Source organism: Triturus cristatus, chromosome 2_1 (genome assembly GCF_964204655.1).
Source record: "Triturus cristatus chromosome 2_1, aTriCri1.1, whole genome shotgun sequence".
Taxonomy (NCBI): Eukaryota; Metazoa; Chordata; class Amphibia; order Caudata; family Salamandridae; genus Triturus; species Triturus cristatus.
Genome location: NC_140581.1, coordinates 123,679,882 through 123,699,664, shown reverse-complemented (window position 1 = coordinate 123,699,664; position 19,783 = coordinate 123,679,882). Strand labels below are relative to the sequence as shown.

The 19,783-nt window shown below is 48.1% G+C and overlaps 1 protein-coding gene across 6 annotated transcripts in view; it reads right to left on the bottom strand.

Annotated features, from left to right (window-relative positions):
- Window positions 1-19,783, bottom strand: part of UBAP2 (ubiquitin associated protein 2) — a 1,669,217-nt gene that overhangs the window by 1,431,711 nt on the left and 217,723 nt on the right. For all 6 annotated transcript variants that reach the window (XM_085628825.1, XM_085628795.1, XM_085628777.1 and 3 more), the window contains exon 4: window positions 6,865-6,975. In XM_085628825.1, the coding sequence (XP_085484951.1) occupies window positions 6,865-6,975 (111 nt within the window). The remainder of the gene's footprint in view (window positions 1-6,864; window positions 6,976-19,783) is intronic.

Genomic DNA, 19,783 nt, shown 5'->3' with positions numbered 1-19,783 from the left:
CGCGGGTTACATTAAAGTCAATGGGAATGTAGCAATTCGAAATAGGAAGAATAAGGACACTTCCGAAGTAACTAGGAGGAAGCAACTAGAGACTTAGACACTTGGATAATCAATATCCACTGGAGCACCGGAGTACTCGTGTTACCTCACCCACAGGAGACGGGTGCATAGGTGTGAAGATGTGTCGGGTGTCGTCGCTGGATCCTATGGATGCCTGAAGAGCAGATGCTGGCAGGCGGCCAAGAGGAAGATGTCCGGTGGATCCAAGGGTGGATCTTGAAGGAGGAACACCTGCAAGCAGAGGGGACAAAGTCTGGGTCACCAGCCAGTGACCGTGTGGAACCAGGAAGGAACCAGGCAATGTCATGCAGAACACAGGTGATGTCTTGAAGCTTGTCTCTGCAGCTGCGTGGACCAGGAGGCGTCGAGGATGACCAGAACCAGGGTACGAGCTGTCCCACGAAGGATCTTGCCGATGGCGGAGTCGACGTCCCGATTGGAGTCAACAAGCCTTGGCAAAGGCAACCCACGCGGAATGGGAAATTCACTTCAGGTGCAGACCAGGAAGGTCTGAGGTGCTTCTCTTTCACAGGGAAGCAAGGACCAGTCTGGAGGAGCCAAACCAGCGGTGGAAAGTCAAGGGTTCGTCGTCACTGAGGCTACTAGCCAACGGGCAAGCAACCGGACAGACGCGTCGAGCAGGAAAATGCAGAAGGGCCCCACGCAGAACTCGTGGAGTGTGGAGGGCTGATCTTCGGTGCAGATGGTGCTCGGGGTTGGGGCTTCTCAATCCCCAGGAGCACAACTTCGAGGATGCCTCAGAAGCTGCGCTGGAAGCTACTCGCCAATTTTCCCAGGTAGCCGGTCCCACGTCTCTCGTCGCCTCCACGGATCTTAGCTTGGCTGTGGATGTGGATCAGGGTCAGAGAAGTCTGGAGGTCAAGGCACTGGTCGGGCTCTGCAGTCGGTTCCTCGTAGAACTCTGGCAAAGCAAACGGCAGGACGCTTGCTGGTGCCTGTTTGCACAGGGTGGCCAGTCCTTGGCCACGAGGGAGATTCTTCAGTCTTCTTGTCGAATGTCGAAGGTCCAGAGTTTCATGTCTAGTTTCAGTTCAGGATAATCCAAGGTCCTAGGGACTCAGCTCCCACTCTTATACTAATCTGGGGGGCTGGGTTACCTGCTAGGTCCCTCCTATGGGTGGGACCACGGAGGGGGGTGGTTACACCCCCCTTCCCTTTGTCCAGTTTTGCGCCAGGACTGGGGCTGGTGTGCCCCAGCACCAGTTTGAACTGGACTATGCATGGGACACCTTGTGTGCCCCAGGCAGTGTCTCGTTTCTTTCATCCCTCCCTGCCCCAATACACTAAGCCCTGTCTAGGGTGGTGCTAGCACCTCCCAAGGCAGGAAACCTATTGTCCAAGCCCCCCTTGCTGGAAGGACTCCGAGCAGCAGGAGGTCAGACTTGTGTCTGTGGCAGCAGCATCCATTTTGTGATGCTGGGGCTCTGGTTAACTTTAACCGGGTAGTAGGTCTTCAACATGTCTTCTCCCTCTAGAAGGGGGGGGAATACTATCCTCATCGCCAGAAATGGGGTGGGTGTAGTATTCCAAAGTGTTAGACACCTTACACAACATGTTTTGATAAAGCCAAACCATAGTTACCATAACGCGAGGATTATAAGGCACTTTAAGAGTATATGGTAGGCGATATCATAGAACAGCTATAAGGACATGGTTCCGAAAGCTGCAGACAGGCTCAGCTCATGCTAGAGCACCATCTCACATGTTACCAAGCACTCTGCCTTCAGGATTGTTAAGGCCTGCCATAGGAGTGACTGAAAGGTTACCCATGTGTCTATATATAAGGTAGGTATAGGAATACTATACCTAAGCAAGGGGCGATTACACAACCTTGCCCCAGCTGAGTGATCAGCCAGTTGTGTCATGGTGGGAGGCCAGCCAGGGGTGGCATAATTCATGCTGCAGCCCATGGTAGGCCTAGGGTACACCCTGTACAGGGCCCTATAGGGTGATCCTTACCAATTGGGTTATGTACCTAAAGTACATAGTATAAATTTAGAGAGAGAACAGCGGGGCTGTGGGTCCGATTAGCAGGCCCACAGCCACATCTAAATCGAAAACCAGTGAAGCAAAAGCAAAAAGTGGGGGTGACCATAGGAAGCAGACCCTACTCTCCTACAAATACTACCAGGTGCGTGCAGCAGACAGCTGGCAATTACTATGAAGCTGCGTCTCAGAACAAGTGGAGCGCAAGACGAAGACAGAGGCAAGGGAACCCCAGAACATGCCCTAGAGAAGGACCGTCCCAGGAGCACCACCGAATAGAAGCGGGACCAGCCAGAAGATAAAGAGATACATGTAGTACTGACCGAAAGCCGGCAACCAGAACACAGGAGAGCACCAGGAGAACCAGCCCCCTTGGAATACACGGCAGACAGGCCCCGGCCGAAACGGCGGAGAACTAGGTGGAAACACCAAGACACGACACTGTAATCAGCATGACAAAGGTCTGTCCGGCGATCCAGAGGAGAAGACGGAAGGAACCCTATAGAAGGATAGAACACCCTTGGATACTGACCAGAACAAACCTGGAGCAGCGCAAGCTGCACAAAGGCGGAAGAAAAAGAGAGAGAGACCGCACCAAGCGGTATACTGTGACGCCAGGAAAACGTGAGGAACCTGAGAAGGTATCCACGCCCGCCTAGTTTAAAACAGGGCTATACAATAGCCAACAAATACCCCACCTAGGGTATGAATCGTCCCTAAACAAAAACAGGGAAACACCTCTTAGGAAAACCCGCAGCAGAGGTCAAGAACCGAAAAGACCTGTGGAAGGCATCACAGGCGGCTTACCAATCAGCTAAAAAGGACACAAAGGATCCAACCGGATGACCTATACAGCTGCACTTAACAGCAAAAACAGTTACCAAAAGCTGAAGGGCTGAACCAGCAGCCAAAAGAATAGAGGGGCCAACTGAAGGACCCTGAAGGCATTCAAAGCCACACACAGCACACAATGGGCCAACCTAAACATAAGGCCCCAAAGAGAAAGGTGGGATAAACTCCTCCCATAAGACGCCGGAGGACCGCCCAACCGAAGCTTACGGAGGGGGAGGGGGACGGAGCCCCGCAAGGAGTCTCTGAATAGCAGAGTCCGCATGGGTGTGAAATAACAGTCCCATCAAAGGTAAATCCACAAGACGCTCCCTAACATTCTCCAGAAACACAACCATCCTGCAACCAAGTATGGTGGCGGAGGACCACAGAACTCGCCATAGCGTGGCCGAGGCCGAACGGAGAATGAAGGTAGCTAACTCCCGACCATCCCGCACATGGTGCCGCAGATCAGCGCGGGCACCCTCCTGGGAGGCGCGAGACAGCAGGGACTCTGCGGAATTCCACAGGTCGGAAGTAGCCCTGGCCACAAAAAGTGTGTTGAGTGCACGCAGAGCAGCGCTAGTGGAGGCGAAAATGTTGCGCCCCCAGGAGTCCAGCCACCAGGCCTCACGTGATGGTGGGAGCAGCACTGAAGGCAAGGATGGAAAAGCAACCCGTAGGACAGGGCCCTGGGCAGATGGGTGGGAAAAAAGGCAGACTGGATCGTGCGGAGCAGGACTGTGAAGGAGCGGTTGAGGCACCGGATCCCCCGTGGCAGGGAGCTCCACAAGACAGTTGTGGAGCGACGCTTCAAATGAGAGAAGCGGCTCCCCTCCACCAGAGCCCAGATGGAGAACCTCCAATAAGTGGTCCGTAGGGAGTGGAGCAACCGGATTGCCCATCTGCAAAATGCCAGTGGCCGTAGAAATGGCCCGGGCAAAGGCCGCACTCTCCTCCGCAGGGCATTGTGGGGGAGGGGGGGGGAAGCAACTCTTCCAGGGGCAAAGGCTGCAAACTAAGACGCCCGTCCCCGTGCTCTGCTGGAGGGAGAAAAGACCAGCCCCTGTAGGATTGAAGACCCACGGACGAGTGGGGAACCTGAGGGGTCTCTGGAGAGGGCGGAGAAACCTGCGGGGCAGACAACTGCAGGGAGCAGAAGAGCAGGTCCAGGGGCTGTGGACGTGGAGACTGTGTAGAATCCGCCCAGGAATCCGCCGGAGAAAAGGCCACGATGTGGTACCCAGTGTCCGGTGAAGAGGAGACAAGGAGACAACAGCCCTCCGGAGAGGAAGGGACATCCGGAGAAGAGTCGACGATAAGACGTCAGGACGGTGCCGGGGAGTCCACCACAGGCACCGGTGAGTCCTCGACCGGCACCAAAGTGTCCACCAGGGGCACCGGTTCGACCTCCACCACCACGTGCATCATCGGAGACGGGGGGTTGGGGTCGGCTCTACCCTCGACGAGGCAGCCGCCTGCGCCGAGGACCGAGAGGGGTCCAGGGAAGCGCCTCGGGTCCCGGCTTCCACCCGCAGCGCCGCCAACACCGGGGAGAAAAGCCATTGACGCCGGAAAGGTGTTGGCTCGGCCTCCGGGAAGACAACCGCCAGCCCAGAGGACTGAGGGGGACTGGGGACGAGCCGTGAGTACCAGCGACCTCCTGCAACACCGCAGGGAACCCCACAGGGCTTTGCGGTGATGCCGGGACGCCATGGGCCGAAGAGAGGAACCCCAAAGGGCCGCACCTCAACAACACCACACCTCCAACACCTGAAGCCGAAGTCCGCAGAAGGCGCCGCGCACGGCGAGGGATCCGCCGACGTCGCAGGAAGGAGGAGGAGGAGGGCCCAAGGAAGCCTGCAGAGCCTTAGCGTAGGCTTTCATCTGGGCCCTTGTCGCCCACAACGCCGGGAAACGGCGCATAGGGTGGCAAGGGGTGAGGACGCACGCCCTGGGAGGAACCAGAACCCTCTGCCGAAGGAGGACAGGGCCTCGGTGGCAAGCTGCAAGACTTACCGGCGGGCGAACGACACCCATGGGGCCTCAGCGAAGGACGATGCCGCAGTCGGAAACGGCGGCCCCAGGACCTGTCCGAGGTAGGAGACGGAAGCTGCGACGAGACCGATCTGGACAAGCAGGCCGACAGCAATTTCATCCGGTACTCCCATCGGGACTTCGGCTTAAGATGCTGACAAGCCTCGCAGTCCGCAGAGTCATGGTACTCACCCAAACACCACATACAAAGAGTGAGGGTCTGTCGCCGACATCTGACGTGCAGAAGCAGCACACGTCTTGAAGCCCGAAGGTATTGCACACTGTTCCCAACTCAAGGCGCTAAAGACGCCTGAAAACAGGCCAGGAAGCACACTCCAAATTAGCGTTGCACGCGGAAAAGAAGGAAACTGACGTCAGCAAACCGGGGTGGGACTTCTGTGATATCCAATATCTTTTGATATCCAAAAGGTGCAATTAAAGGATCTATATTTGCATTCATTACTAACTAATGGAAATGTTCCAGCTGCTTTTATGTGTGATTGATTACTCCGGGAGAGTGCAACTGGTCTTATAATCTCTCGCTCTCTAATCGTGTTAGAATAGAAGCGAATAGGTTCCCCCTACCTGGCATCAGATTTCTTCCAGAAGCAAAACAATGTGTAAGATGAGACTGCTCAGTGGACAGGGCAAAGGTAATAAGATAGTGGCTCATTCATGTAAGAGGAAGATACTTCAATATTGTCATTTTTTTGGGAGGTTATGTCCAGGCCTAGGGTATGACCTGCAATGTGAGTGATGACCTCTGCCTCACATCCAAAAATGACGCAAAGATGCTATAGCAACCAGGACGTTACTGGCCTGGCTAAAAGTGGAACCTTCGGCACAAATGTTTTAATGAAGCAGACCAGTAGTCCTGGCTCCCTTGATGGATAATGCCTACAAGATTTAAAAGGATGTCAGGGAAAGCCAGGAGGGTAGAGGGTGCCCGGTACACCAAATCAAAATTAAGTGCGATACAGACTTCTTCAAATTCAAGTTCCACAACATCGTCATAAAGGGTGACTACTGAGTAGGATTCGAAGACTAACGCCATGGCCTGCCTCTTCCTAAAAATAAGTTTGGCCTTCAGAGATCGCAGTCACAATATACTTTCCTGAGGCTTCACAAAGCCATGTCTCAGTGAGGAAACAGTCAAGGGTATAGTTGGCGAGCTGAGAATACACCTACTTAAGCTTTGCAAATTATCACGTTTAAAAGAGCAGTCTATATGCGACTCAGAGACAGTGTTGCCAGTTCTAGAGAACCCCTCCTGCATTGACCATAAAGAAAATGAGTACTTGCATTCTATGATGAAGATCTATTTGAGAGAGGTACTAGTTTCTAAAATATGGAAGGAATTTAGTGAAAGAGTGCAGTTAGGTGCTGTGGGTTTACAATACCTCAGATGGATAGACACAACTAGTTATTTTAGAGTGGAAAAGAAAAAATAGAAGAAAGCCAGCCAAAGAGTTTCTCAGAGTGTGTAGAGGTGCTATCGATGGTAAGCCTAAGCCTCGTTCCCAAAGTCAGAAAAAACGGATTAGAAATTAAGAGATATAAAGACAAGCATTACAAAGCAACAATGTTAGGAAATTTGAAAAGAAAATATAACTAGATTAAACAGGACAGAGTATACACTTTAAATGACCATAGGGAAAGCTTAAATAAGTCAAGAGCTTCGATCTTCAATAAGACCAAGGTTTAAATTTAAAAAAAAAAAGAAAAACACCAAGCCACCTTTTTAACAATGTCCTTAACAAATATAACACCAGAATGAGCAATCAATACACATTACCTTTAAAAACCTACTATACTTAGGTAATGCTATCCCTTAAACTGTGTTACCAATTCTTTTGTATTCCCATTTTTTAGATTGCTTGCGAACTAGAGATTATCCCGCAATAATATTCAAAGAGAAAATAGTTTACTCACCGTATCAGAGTTCCCTTCCAGTAGTGTGTTAATTGCTCTGTGAACATCCCCATTACAATCATGTAGAGCCACCATACACTCATCCTGGTTCTTTCCTGTCACTTCCATCAGCTGCAAAAAAACAGAAATATAACTTATGTTATACTTTCAGATGCTGCAAAGTGGTGACAGCCCGCCACCATTCGCTACCACACCAGTTTAGGTTAATTTATATAGTTACTTTTAAAAAAATCGAACAATCAAACAAAACTTCGTATGCATTTTGCTGTGTATTTCCAATACCCTCTCGGTGATACCCATATTGAAGCTAAATCAGGTGTACTCATTCATGAAGAACAGAAAATGTTACGCCACTGTAATCATTGGTCTAAGCTTGTTCTAGTGAAGATTTACATGATGTGAACTCTTGCCATATAGCAATGGGTTTAGAATATTAGACTGTTTTTTTTAAAGTCTTATTTTCAGCTTCAGTTGTCAAAATGATGTGAGATCACGTGCCCAGAGTTTCAAAATACACCGGCATACAAATATTTCATCAGAGTGTATACATTTTTCACCCATTGTGGTATAAGGAATACTGTTTAAACAAGCATTTACAATGCAATGGTCTCGGCATTGTTAAAGTTAGAACTATTGGCATTGCTCATGACATTATTTTTATGTTTTTGTTTTTAAAACATTTAAAGAAACTGCATTGTTATTTACAATGTCAATAGCTTAATCTCTCTCAAATGCGAGACCTATTTTTGTGCAGGTTTCCTTCCTGCACAAAAATAATCATCCCCTCAACGCAGGCACCCTTGCACCATGGTACAAAGGTACCTGTGTTGGCACACGGCAGCCCATCATGCGCCAGTGCAGGGGAAAAGGACAGAAATGTGTCGTATCTGATAGATATAGTGCATTCCTGCCCTTTTCGTTTGCCACAGGGCAGAGCAGCAAAAGCAGCTAACAGCAAAGCACATTGGTAAGACCTCACGTTGCGGAGTCTGGCCATCAGGGAAGCAAGCACGCGTTGTGTGGTCATTCTCCGATTGAGATATTGTCCATCAACCTCTAAGCGATACTGACAGCATAGAAAGGGATGTCAGACTAATTGAGAGAATGTTACAATTCAAAAAAATGGGTGCAAGTACGGCCTTAACCATAAAAATGCTCAAATCCAAGATGGCCGCTATCAGTATTCTAACAGGGAAGTATTCCGGTCGAATTAGTAGAAATGTTTATTTTGGGCAAAATTTGACCTGCTATAAACAACTGGATGCGACTCAATTCAAATTACGCACTAGGCAAGAGCAATATGCTGTAAAAAAAAAAAAAAAAAAACACATCCTGGAAAAAGCAAACACTCATAGGTAATGAAAGATTAAATAAAGCATGTAAAATGTAAGCAGAAACAACATGGTGAACTTAACGCTTTTACAGTCATAATGCAGAAATCAACGAGTATTTTTGCCTGAAAACTACAGGGCCCAGAAAGGACCCATTTCAATGTCCACTGCTTATATGCTTACAAAACGTAAGCAGTATGGTTTAAAAAGACCACATTCGTGAACACAAAGCCGCCGTATACATTTTGTTTTCCAATTCACCCATCAACCAGGTATTGCAGTACCTCCAGGTTTGGAGCACTTCCCCACCAGGGAAAAAACAGCGCTTCACCGCTAATGTTTTTGGGGTTTGAATAAAACCAATCTGCCCACTTTAAGAACACTCGGTCTTGTTTTTTTTATTGATTTTTCATATTATGAACCTTTTATTTCTGAGGCTGCACTTTGCAATAGAAAAATGTACAAACGGCATTTCCAGCAAAAGTGTTTTTTGCATCCATTTCACAGGGGAACAAATGAACGACAGGAAGAAGGAGGGTGAGAACCATTTCTTGGGTCATGGTTTTCGGTAAGTGAGGAGGAGTTAGAGAGGGAATAAGAGTAAAAAAGAGGTGGGGGGGGGAGGCAGCTGCCAGCGACAGAGCAGAAGCGGACACCTTCCTTATCTCGTCCGGGCAGGAAGCAGGAGATGGAGACCTTTTCCTTCTCTGCTCCCCGCCCGTCCCCGAACAGCGCTTCACTGCAAAACTCAGTAAAGTGACGCTAATGTTTTTGGGGTTTGAATAAAACCAATCTGGTCACTTTAAGAACACTTTTTATTGATTTTTCATATTATGGACCCCAGGACCCCGCAGGAGGTCGCCGACTTTGTAACCACCAAAGAAAGGTATGCGACCTCCCTAAGCAGCTGCTATGCTATGATGAAATGCGGCTAAAAATGCAAAGTGAAAGCGCTTGTTCCCTTGCTGGCAGCCGGGGAAGCCAGTGTAGGCAGCCTGCTCTAGTTTAGCTGCAGGCGTTGTGCAGAAAAAACAGAAAGGTGAGCAGCCTATTGAAGCGTCCGCCTTACTGTGATGAAGTGGGGCTGAAAATTAAAAGTGAAATGACGTTTAAACAGGGCCTGCAAATATGCATTTTACAATGGTCTCTGCCCGTTTTCTTCTGCAGCAGCACTTCCAAAAGGGACCAATTTACAAAAATCTTCAACATTGTATTTTCTGTACGTGATTCAGGATTCAAATGGGGCACATACAATCTGATTTCTTTTGTCGGAACAGCAGCGACATGCAGGAGGTGGTGGGGGATGCCACAGGGAGATGAGGTGATTAATGGCAAACATGAAGTGCGACGGCCGGAGCCTTGGTAAAGAAAGAAAACAAGCAACGGAGAGTGACTAGGAAACGGAAACAAAGTTTCCTGAAAAACACTATGCCCCTCACACTCCTGTACTGCAGCTGAACAGGTCTCCTCACCTCTCAGACGGCCTCCTGCCCACCAGCCCTGTGCACTGTAATTCGTTTTGTTGATTTTAATGACGGGGCCTCTGGAGCTGCCCTGGGAAGGGGCACACGAGGGAACAGAGGACTGCCCTTGTAGATAGTGCAACCCGTGAGCTGTTACAAGCTGATATACAGCAGCCAGCCGGAGAGGACAGGGGGAGCCCACCAGAGCAGCAGCCGGACACAGGAGCACCGAGGGAGCCGAGAGCAGGGGGAGAGGACGAGCACATCACCGCCTTTCTCCGAGGTCAAGCAGAAATGCCTCGGAGAAACTCTGCGTCGTTTTCGGATTCAGGGGCGTGTTTTTCTTTCTCTCCTCTTGCCAGTGGCTGGAATGTTTACATCCCAGAGGAGAGAAAGAAAGTAAAGAACACGCCCCCGAATCCGAAAAAGACGGGGCTTCTTTGGAGAGACAAAGCTCTTCTCCAATGGCTGACCAGAATTTAAAGAAGCCAGCCAATGGAGAAGAGGGAAGAAGAGGGGCGGGTTAAAGCCCCACTTCTAAAACATTAAATCTCGCAAGCGAGACTGCGCAAGCGCAGCCTTCGCTAGCCGAGACCTAAAAAGGATACCCCCTTCCTCCACTAATTCTACAAAGAGGTGCGAGGCTAATCTGTGCATCTTGACCACCCCGGAAAGCACTTCAGGGTCTTGTTCGTGAACATGAAGTGCAACACAAATGGTGCAATACAATATGACTGAACAAGCTGCAAACTAATGGCAAGAGCTAAGCAGAATGCACCAAATGAAGATTTATGGGCTGTGTAAAGCCTGGGCTCATCTCCCATAAAGCAGTGGATGGTGTGAAATGGCAAAGCCACAATAAACCATGTCTATATAACGGTCTAACCAACCTAAACCTCTGATCTACATAGTATATAAATAAAGAGGTATCTGGTATATATTTCCTAAGACGATCCTCTAGATATTTTGCGTATGCCTGCAACAGAATGGACAAATATGCCTTTCTGCACAGAAAACCGAAGGGAACAGGGGGTGGGGCGGTCACAGGAAGGAAGACAAGCATTGGCATAGCCAATAGGTCTCGCCTTTGGGACCTTTAAAGTGTTTAGCCATGCAGCACACACATACTGGCTTTAAGTTGTTAAACATACTTCCTGCACTTGAGCACAGCGTCCCAGGAGACAGTCATCCAGTAACCTCTTATCTATCCCAGTTTAAATTCAGAACCATTCTCTACCATTCTAGTCTTTTCACTTTACGTGAAAAGCTTTTTTACACTCAAGTGAAGTAAAGAAGAACAAAAAGCAACAACAATAAAAAATCTTATTAGAGCAAAGTAGTGTTAATATGGAAGAGGCAGCAGAAGAAACACTTTTTACGTTGGTTTAACTCGTCATTAGGAGCCGTTTCATAATTTGCTCCATTAATGTATTCTCCATTTTCAACTTTAAGAAAATACGCTTGGAAGGGATGGTAGAAGCAATATTATTCTAGCACCGCAAGAACTCACTAAAATTAAATTAAACAATCAACAATGAGCTAAGAGTAGGGGGCAGGTGGCAAACAACGATTGGAGGTGGGTTGTGCAAGCAAAATAGGAGGAAGGAACGATAAGCCGAAAATCCAAAAGAAACAAAAAGCAGCCCCCCTGCACCAGAAGTCTTTCAGCACACTAGCTCCCTCATCCGGTTTTACTTACTACAGAGAAAAAAGAGGGGAGCAGGATTTTAAAGAGGTTGCAGAGAAAGGCTGAGCTGAACACCAGCAGCCAGGTACATCTCTCCTCCATGTCGCAAGAGGCCATCACAGCGCACAAGCACAACAAAAAGGCGGACTGGAGTGGATGCCTGTCTGTGCCCCGGGGGGCACCGTAGAGTGCGTACTGACAGGAAAGATAATATTTTAACAACCATTGGGGCTTAGTTGGGGCGTATTTAGTGCACGCGCTGATGCTCGTAACCCCAAAGGCATGCACTCCCCAGATGGCAATCACTGATCTGAGATGAATTGGGGCTCTACAGGAACAGGAAAAGTGCCTCAACATGCCTTCAGGGTGTCAATACTACGGCGAGCTCAGCTATAAATTAAAGCGTGCTGAAACCGAAGCGAAGTGGGCACCGACTACAGCTTACAGAGACAGCCATGCACTGCTTAAGGTCCTGCGAGTGGTTTGCGCGCGTAGATGCTTGAAATCACAAGGATAGACCGAAAGTCCAGAGCAAGTGGCGCGCTCGCGCGCAGATGCTCGTAACCGAGACACTAGGCCGGAAGCCCAGAGCGATTCCAAGAGGGCATTTGATCCTAGAGCAGCGCATGCGCGTTGCGCTAGGCTCGACCTAAACAACTAAGTCAAATCTGAAACAAGATGGAGACCATAAACTCTGATATTAACCTGCAAGAGCAGATTTTCCCAAAAATAGTACCAGAGTTGGCTATAACCAGAGACACTGGAATTATGCAGCATAGTTGGACCAAATTATGTGGCAGGGTAGACCAAAACAAAAGGAACATTATGTATATTATAGCGATACATTGTGACAAGATTACATCATTATGTTATCATGTTTACATAACACTGTCTAGGAAAAGATTTCACCTTCTTAGTACCAATGTAACACCCAAACACAGTAATATGCAACTGGAAAATGACAATTTGACCTTTGCGAAGGTTCTTCCATTGAGATGGAACATGTGTTGCCATGTTTTTAGTAACTTTTGATCCATTTGAGCTAGAAACCTTTTCTTTTTTAACATATGCAGTTTATGCAGCATATGACGGATTATGTGACGTATGCGGCAAATGCATAACAATGCAAAAAACACCACAGCCACACAATCGCATAATTTTGTGGCCCAGGCCATAAGGAACAAATTCTTCAGGAAGTGACAGAGTTAAAAACAGATGCAAACAATGAAAACACATTAGTCCAAAACGTAAAGTCCATCTGAAAAATGAAATGGGGAGGTCTAAATATTTAATTGTAGATTTTCTGATGATTACTCTAATAAACATATGCAGTTCAACACAATCGGATACTAAGAAGTCTGCTCATGAATATATTTGTTTATTCGTTGAATAAAAAATGCCCTCATTTTCAAAATGATTGTAAACAGACTTTTATTGTTCATTGATCATTGCATATTCTATCCAACAGACTAAGATATAAAAAATAAGTAGGTTTAAACAAAAATAGAAGGAACAATATACAAACGGTAGTGATGCTGGAAGCTGCAGAAGGACTGTGCGCCGACCTGTTAATGGACGAGCGTTACTTAAGCAGAAGGGATTCACGCTTTTTTTTTCTTGGTAGTGTGTGTACAGAGTAGAGAACAGAGGCAACACCGAGAACCAGCATAACCAGACTCAACGTCAGGGATCAAAATGCCATACTGCAGATGGCTAGAAAGAATGGACCGATAAAACATAACGCTATGGAAGGAATATGCTACTTACCAGTATGCATCTGTTCTTGGCATGTAGAGCTGCAGATCTATACACTGTGCATAGATCGCCATCTGGTGTTGGGCCCGGATGTTTGCAGTTTGTTTTTCCTCTTGGAAAGTCTTTGGAAGTCACGAGGTCGGTGACTCCTCCTTTGGTTCGTATTGCGCATGGGCTTCGGCTCCATCCTCAGATTGTTTTTCGCCAGCAGGGAAAGATGGAGCGTAGTAATAACAGTAAAGAAACCCATGTGTGCTGTATCTAAATAAGATAGACTGGAACGGATACAGGTAGCCAGGGAGGCGGGTGGGCATGTATAGATCTGCAGCTCTACATGCCAAGAATAGATGCATACTGGTAAGTAGCATATTCCGTTCGAGGCATATGAGCTGCAGATTATACACTGTGCATAGACTATATAGCAGTACCCAACCCTAGCGGCGACCACCGGCATCCGTTGCAGTTGTTTGGAACAGTGTTTTTAGTACAGCCTGGCCCACACTAGCTTGTTGCTTGGTTTGCACATCTACACAGTAATGTTTTGTGAAAGTGTGCAGTGTTGACCATGTCGCTGCTTTGCAGATGTCATCTAGTAGTATGTTCCCTTGAAAAGCCATAGAAGCCCCTATCTTCCTTGTAGAGTGGGCTTTAGGGGTGACAGATATCGTTCGTTTTGCTTTGTGGTAGCAAATCTGTATGCATTTTACAATCCACCTAGCTATCCCTGATTAAGAAATAGGGTTGCCTTTATGTGGTGAAGAGAAAGAGACAAATAGCGGTTTGGTTTTTCTGAAAGGTTATGTTCTTTGGATGTAGTAAAGTAAGGCCCTTTTAACATCCAGTGTGTGTAAAGCCCTTTCCGCAACGGTTTGAGGTTGTGAGAAAAACACTGGTAATTCTACCGACTGGTTTAGATGGAAGGGAGAAATGACTTTGGGTAGAAATTTTGGGTTGGTGCGGAGTACAACCTTGTTCTGATGCATTTGGAGAAAAGGTTCCTGTATAGTGAGTGCTTGTATTTCACTAACCCTTCTAAGGGAAGGGATGGCCACTAGAAATGCTGTTTTCCCTGTGAGAAATTGCAGCTCACATTTATGTAATGGTTCGAAAGGGGGTCCCATTAGCCTTGTGAGAACTATATTCAAGTTCCAGACAGGCGAGGGTGGCACTCTGGGTCGAATTACTCTTTTGAGGCCTTCCATAAAGGCTTTGATGGCAGGCACCCTGAAAAGTGATAGGTGCTGCCTGTTTTGTAAGTAAGCAGCAATTGCTGCGAGGTGTAACCGAATGGATGTATATGCTAGGTTACACCTTTGTAGATGGAGCAAGTAACATATGATGAGCTGTATGGACACATTTAGAGGGTTGATTGTGTTGTTGTGGCAGTAAACAACAAATCTTTTCCACTTTGCAGCATAGCATGCCCTAGTAGTAGGGCGTCTAGCTTCCCTGATAATATTCATGCAATCAGGGGGAAGGTTAAGGTATCCGAATTCTAGGACCTCAGGAGCCAGATCGCAAGGTTGAGCTGAGCTGGGTCAGGGTGCCTGATCTCTCCATGGTTCTGGGTTAGGAGGCATGGTGAGAGGTGCAGCTTTTGGTGTGGTACTACCGAGAGTTCCAGCAGTGTGGTGTACCACGGTTGTCTGGCCCATGTTGGAACTACTAGGATCAGTGTTAGGGAATGCTGTTGTAGCTTTCGCACCACTAATGGAATTAGTGGGAGAGGTGGAAAAGCGTATGCAAATTTGTTTCACCAGTTCATTCATATCGCATTGCCTTTGGACAATGGGTGTGGATATCTGGCGGAGAAGCTTGGGCATTTTTTGTTTTCGTAGGTGGCGAATAGGTCTATCTGTGGATGCCCCCACTTCTGAAAGAACGGGTGAAGAACCTGTGGGTGAAGTTCCCATTCGTGAATCTGTTGCGTTTGTCTGCTGAGCAGATCTGCCACGGTGTTTTGGACTCCTGGGACGTGTTGGGCCAGGAGAAAGATTTTCTGTGGAATTGCCCATCTCCATATGCTCTGTGCTAATTGAGAGAGCTGTGGAGAGTGTGTGCCCCCCTGTTTTTGAATGTAGTACATGGCAGTCATGTTGTCTGTGCGAATGAGGACTGCCTTGCCTGAAATCTGCGTCTGGAAGGATTTTAGGGCTAGGAAGATTGCCAGTAACTCCAAATGGTTGATATGGAGTAACTTCTGTTGCGGCGTCCATGTGCCCTGTACTGTGAGATGTAACAGATGAGCTCCCCAGCCGGAGAGCGATGCATCCGTTAGGATTATTTGTGGAACCGGGTCCAGGAACGGTCGACCTTTGGAAAGGTTTGTGGTGTTCCACCACTGCAGAGAGCGATGGGTGCGACCGTCCACCAACACCAGATCTGTCAGTTGCCCCTGGGCCTGGTTCCACTGGCGCGCTAAACACTCTTGGAGTGGACGCATCTGGAGTCTTGCATGGGGCACTATGAAAATGCAAGAGGCCATCATCCCTATCAGTTGCATAAAGACTCTTGCTGGGAGAGAGTGTTGAAGTATGAATTTTTGACGCAGAGCCTGTATGTTTGCAATCCTGGCAGGATTGGGATAGGCTATGGCTTTTGAGATGTCTATGGTGGCACCGAGGTATTGTTTTGTGTGTGATGGTATCAGGTGGGACTTTTGGTGGTTCACCGTGAAACCTAGCTGGTGAAGCAGTTGGATTGTAGCGGCGGTGTGGCGCACACATTGATCGTAGGACGTGGCTTTTATTAGCCAGTCGTCCAAATATGGGAAGACGTGAATGTGCTGTCTTCTGAGGTGTGCCGCCACTACTGCTAGGCACTTGGTGAATACCCTTGGTGCTGTTGTGACCCCGAACGGGAGCACCTTGAACTGGTAGTGTTGCCCGTCCATTACAAATCTGAGGTACTTTCTGGGAGCATGGTGTACTGGGATGTGAAAGTATGCGTCTTTCAAGTCCAGAGTGGTGAGAAAGTCGTTCTGGGAGAGGAGTGGAAGAACCTGTTGAAGGGTTACCATGTGAACATGGTCTGAATGTATGTAAGTGTTTAGAGGTCTGAGATCTAGAATAGGTCGTAGAGTCTCGTCTCTTTTTGGAATCAGAAAGTACAGGGAGTAGACCACTAAATTTTGTTGATTGATGGGGACCTGCTCTATGGCTTGTTTTTGCAGGAGGGAGATTACCTCCTGTTTTAGTAACGTGGCATGTTCTTGAGACATTGGGCGTTGCCTGGGTGGAATGTTTGGGGGGGGTAGATGTTAATTCTAGGCAGTACCCTGAATGAATAATTTGTGTCACCCATCTGTCTGAGGTGATTGTCTCCCAGGCGTGAAGGAAATCTTATATTCTGCCCCCAACCGGAGTGGAATGGTCTGGAGGGAGTGGGGGAAAGTCATTGGGTAGGCGGTGTGGCAGAGCGGGCGGTATTTGTCTTGCCTCTGCCTTTATTATTATTGCCTCTGTAGCTGCCCCTTTGATAACCCTTTGTGAAGGTAGACTGAGGAGGGGATTTGTATGACGTGGATGCGCTATCTGAGGAGTAGCCTCTACCCGTGCCCCGAAAGGAAGAGCGGCGAAAGGAGCGCCTAGGGGTGTGTGACTGTAGGGCTCCCATGGATTTCGCCGTATCAGTATCTTTCTTCATCTTCGAGGGCTTCATCAACTTTTGGACCAAATAAATGTTGTTGATCGAAGGGGTGATTCAATATGGAGGCTTGCACTTCAGGTTTAAAACCTGAAACTCTTAGCCAGGCGTGGCGACGGAGAAGGACACTGGTGTTTATGGCCCTGGAGGCTGTATCTGCCGCATCTAGGGCACAGCGTATAGAGGTATTAGTTATAGTTTTTCCCTCTTGGATCAATTCATTAGCCCTATTTCTGTATTTTTCAGGGAGATGGTGCATGATGGTCTCTAACTCATCATAATGCGCTCTGTCGTATCTGGCCAATAGCGCTTGCGTGTGAACGCTTCCTAGCTGTAGATACCACTAAGGAATCCAGTGGTGCAGGGCCTTTAATGTATGAAGGATCTGTGGGGGCGGCTTTATATTTTTTCTCTATACGTGAGTTTAGGACCCTAGTCCTGACTGGGTCTTTTAAAACCTCCGGTGCATGGTTGATTACTCCTTTTAGCATAGGTAGTATAGCAGTAGACCTATGTGCAGTATCGAAGGTGTCTAGGAGAAAATCTTCCTCCACTGGGTCAGTATGTAACTCCACCCCGTGGTAATGTGCCGCCCTCTGTAGTAGGTGGTGAAAACCTAACGAGTCTGCTGGTGGGGATGGCCTAGATGGGTAAAGGTCATCCTGTGGGACATCTGGGATGTCCGGATTGTTATAGTCATCCCATGGGTCTGAGGATCCAGTAGGGGTGGGGTCTTGTGGCACATCTGCTGGATCATAGTAAGGGTCCCCTTGATCATCCTGGTCTGGAGACAGGGTCGAAGAGCGATGAGGCAGGGGTGAAGAAGGTGAAGGTGGGGAGGGTGGAGGAGGTGGAGGAGTTGGGGAAGGCACTCTGAAGGGAGAGGTAGCAGTGTCCTTCCTCTTTGGAGGTGGAGGTGGAGCTGGTTTGTCCAAGTGTCTCTTTTTTGAAGACAGTGTCAAATGTCCAGTTTTTGGATCCTTGGTAAGTGTCTTTTTCAGAGGATCCGGTGGGAAAAGTTCTTGCGACACTGGTTGTTCGGTCGGCGCCGAGGTTTTTGGGGACGACGGCTTTTTAGGCTTGTCTATGCCGTGCTTTTTTGGGACCTCAGATTTTTTTTCCGGTGCCGGAAGTGTCGGCGCCGAGGGCCTTATGATGTTTGGTCGGCACCGAGAAGGCGGGTGGAGGCCGATTTTTTCTTCGGTGCCGAAGGGTGTTTTTCGGTACCGCTGATAGGCTGGCTCGAGCCCGAGCTGCCGGAAGGCTTAATAGGCTTCTTTACCAGGCCCGAAGGTGGGGTGTTCGAAGCAGTGTCCTTGGTCTTGCCTAGGCTCGAAGGCAAAGGCGTGACCGAAGCCTTTTTGGGTATCGGTGTGGGAGGGGGTATAGTACTCACGACCCTCTGCGCCGGGGGGATGTCCTCCACATCTGAGTCGTCGGCCTCGGTAGCACTGACGAGGTAGTCATCCTCTTCTTCGATGTTCTGCTGTCCCGGAGCTGCGACGTCGTCCCCGAAGATGTCGACTGGAGCGGAGGTCGAGGAGTGCGCCATGTTGCATCTGGCCCTTCGATCTCGAATAGTCTTTTTGGATCTAAAAGACTTGAAGGCGGGACAGTCTCGAGCCTCGTGTTCAGGGGAGAGGCAGATGTTGCACACCTCATGAAGATCGGTGTGGGGGAATTTGGACCCACATCGAGGGCACTTCTTGAAGGGAGTTCTTTCCATCAGCCGAGACCGGAGCCGGGATAGGCCCGAAGACCGCCGTCGACGACCGGAATCGAAGAAGTGTCGAAGAGAAGGTGATTAAGATGATTTATTATCTGAAGGATCTCGATGAGCGAGGATTTTGCGTCGATCGTTGTGTGGAAATGTGGATTTTCCTGATCAGTTATGTCCCCTATCTTGGACCCCAACGGTTCTATATGCATGTTACAAGTACATGTATGTTCCCTCCAGTTCCAGTTTCTAAGACGCAAACATATGTGTGTCTACCGTCAACATGTTCTCTGTCAGATCCGCCATGAATGGGCTGGATATTCGATTCCTAAGTATGAAAGGCCACCGACTTTATATGGCTAAGTTACTCCATTTTTACAGTTCAGGCGAATAGGCCCGATTCTGTCCTCAAAGCCTTTCCCTGCTCTCTGTCTCTGACAGCTTCAGCTTGAGCTCGCATCTGTATCCATGAACTTTGTCCTACTCCCTGTGCAGCTAACGGTGCCTGCCTCGGCCAGTTTTCGCCTGTCTGCCAAGAAGTTGTATTTCACCTTCGAATTATCTATTTTGCTCTTCAGCCGATGCATTCCTGCCTAGTAGTTTAAGTAAACATTCTTCCAGTTACCAAGCAAAAGGCCTGGCTTCTCTGTCTTCATGCAAGTGATTCATAGCCCTGCTGCCATGGAAAGTTTTCTGCCCCTCGCATCTCATATAGACACTTAGACGCTTGTACACGTACACAGTCAGTATAGAATAGATTCTGTCCGAGAGTTCTTCCTTGTGGATAACATAGTTCTCTAAACATAGGATGTTAGATATGATTTGGGATTAGGTTGACTTGACCCCCCAGACTTCTCGTCTCCACATGTAGAGCTAAATGTCAAGTCCCCTTCACCCCCTAGTTGCACGTCAATCACACGTCATGCTGCCGCGCGCGCATCTATGCCAAGTATTATCTTATAGATCCACCTATGTCTGATAATGCAAACCAATCATGTTTCTTTTATTCCTTATTACGCCTAGTTTCGATTATGTCACTGTCACGTCATTTTTCTTATCAAATGTTACGCCTTCTACATTCGTTTCATTGTAATGTACTTATTATAAAAATACATGTCTGTTAATAAATTATTGTACTTCACTTCCTGAACCCTCGTGGTGACGGAACCTGAAGGCCGCCACTCGAGTCGGCCATTTTGAATGGAATAAAGCCCATTAGAAAACCTCTTATACCACGGATTCTGCCTCTTGTTATTTTGAGCTATTTTACTTTATTTTAAGATTCCGCATGAAATTCAGTCCGGTAATATTTATTTTATTT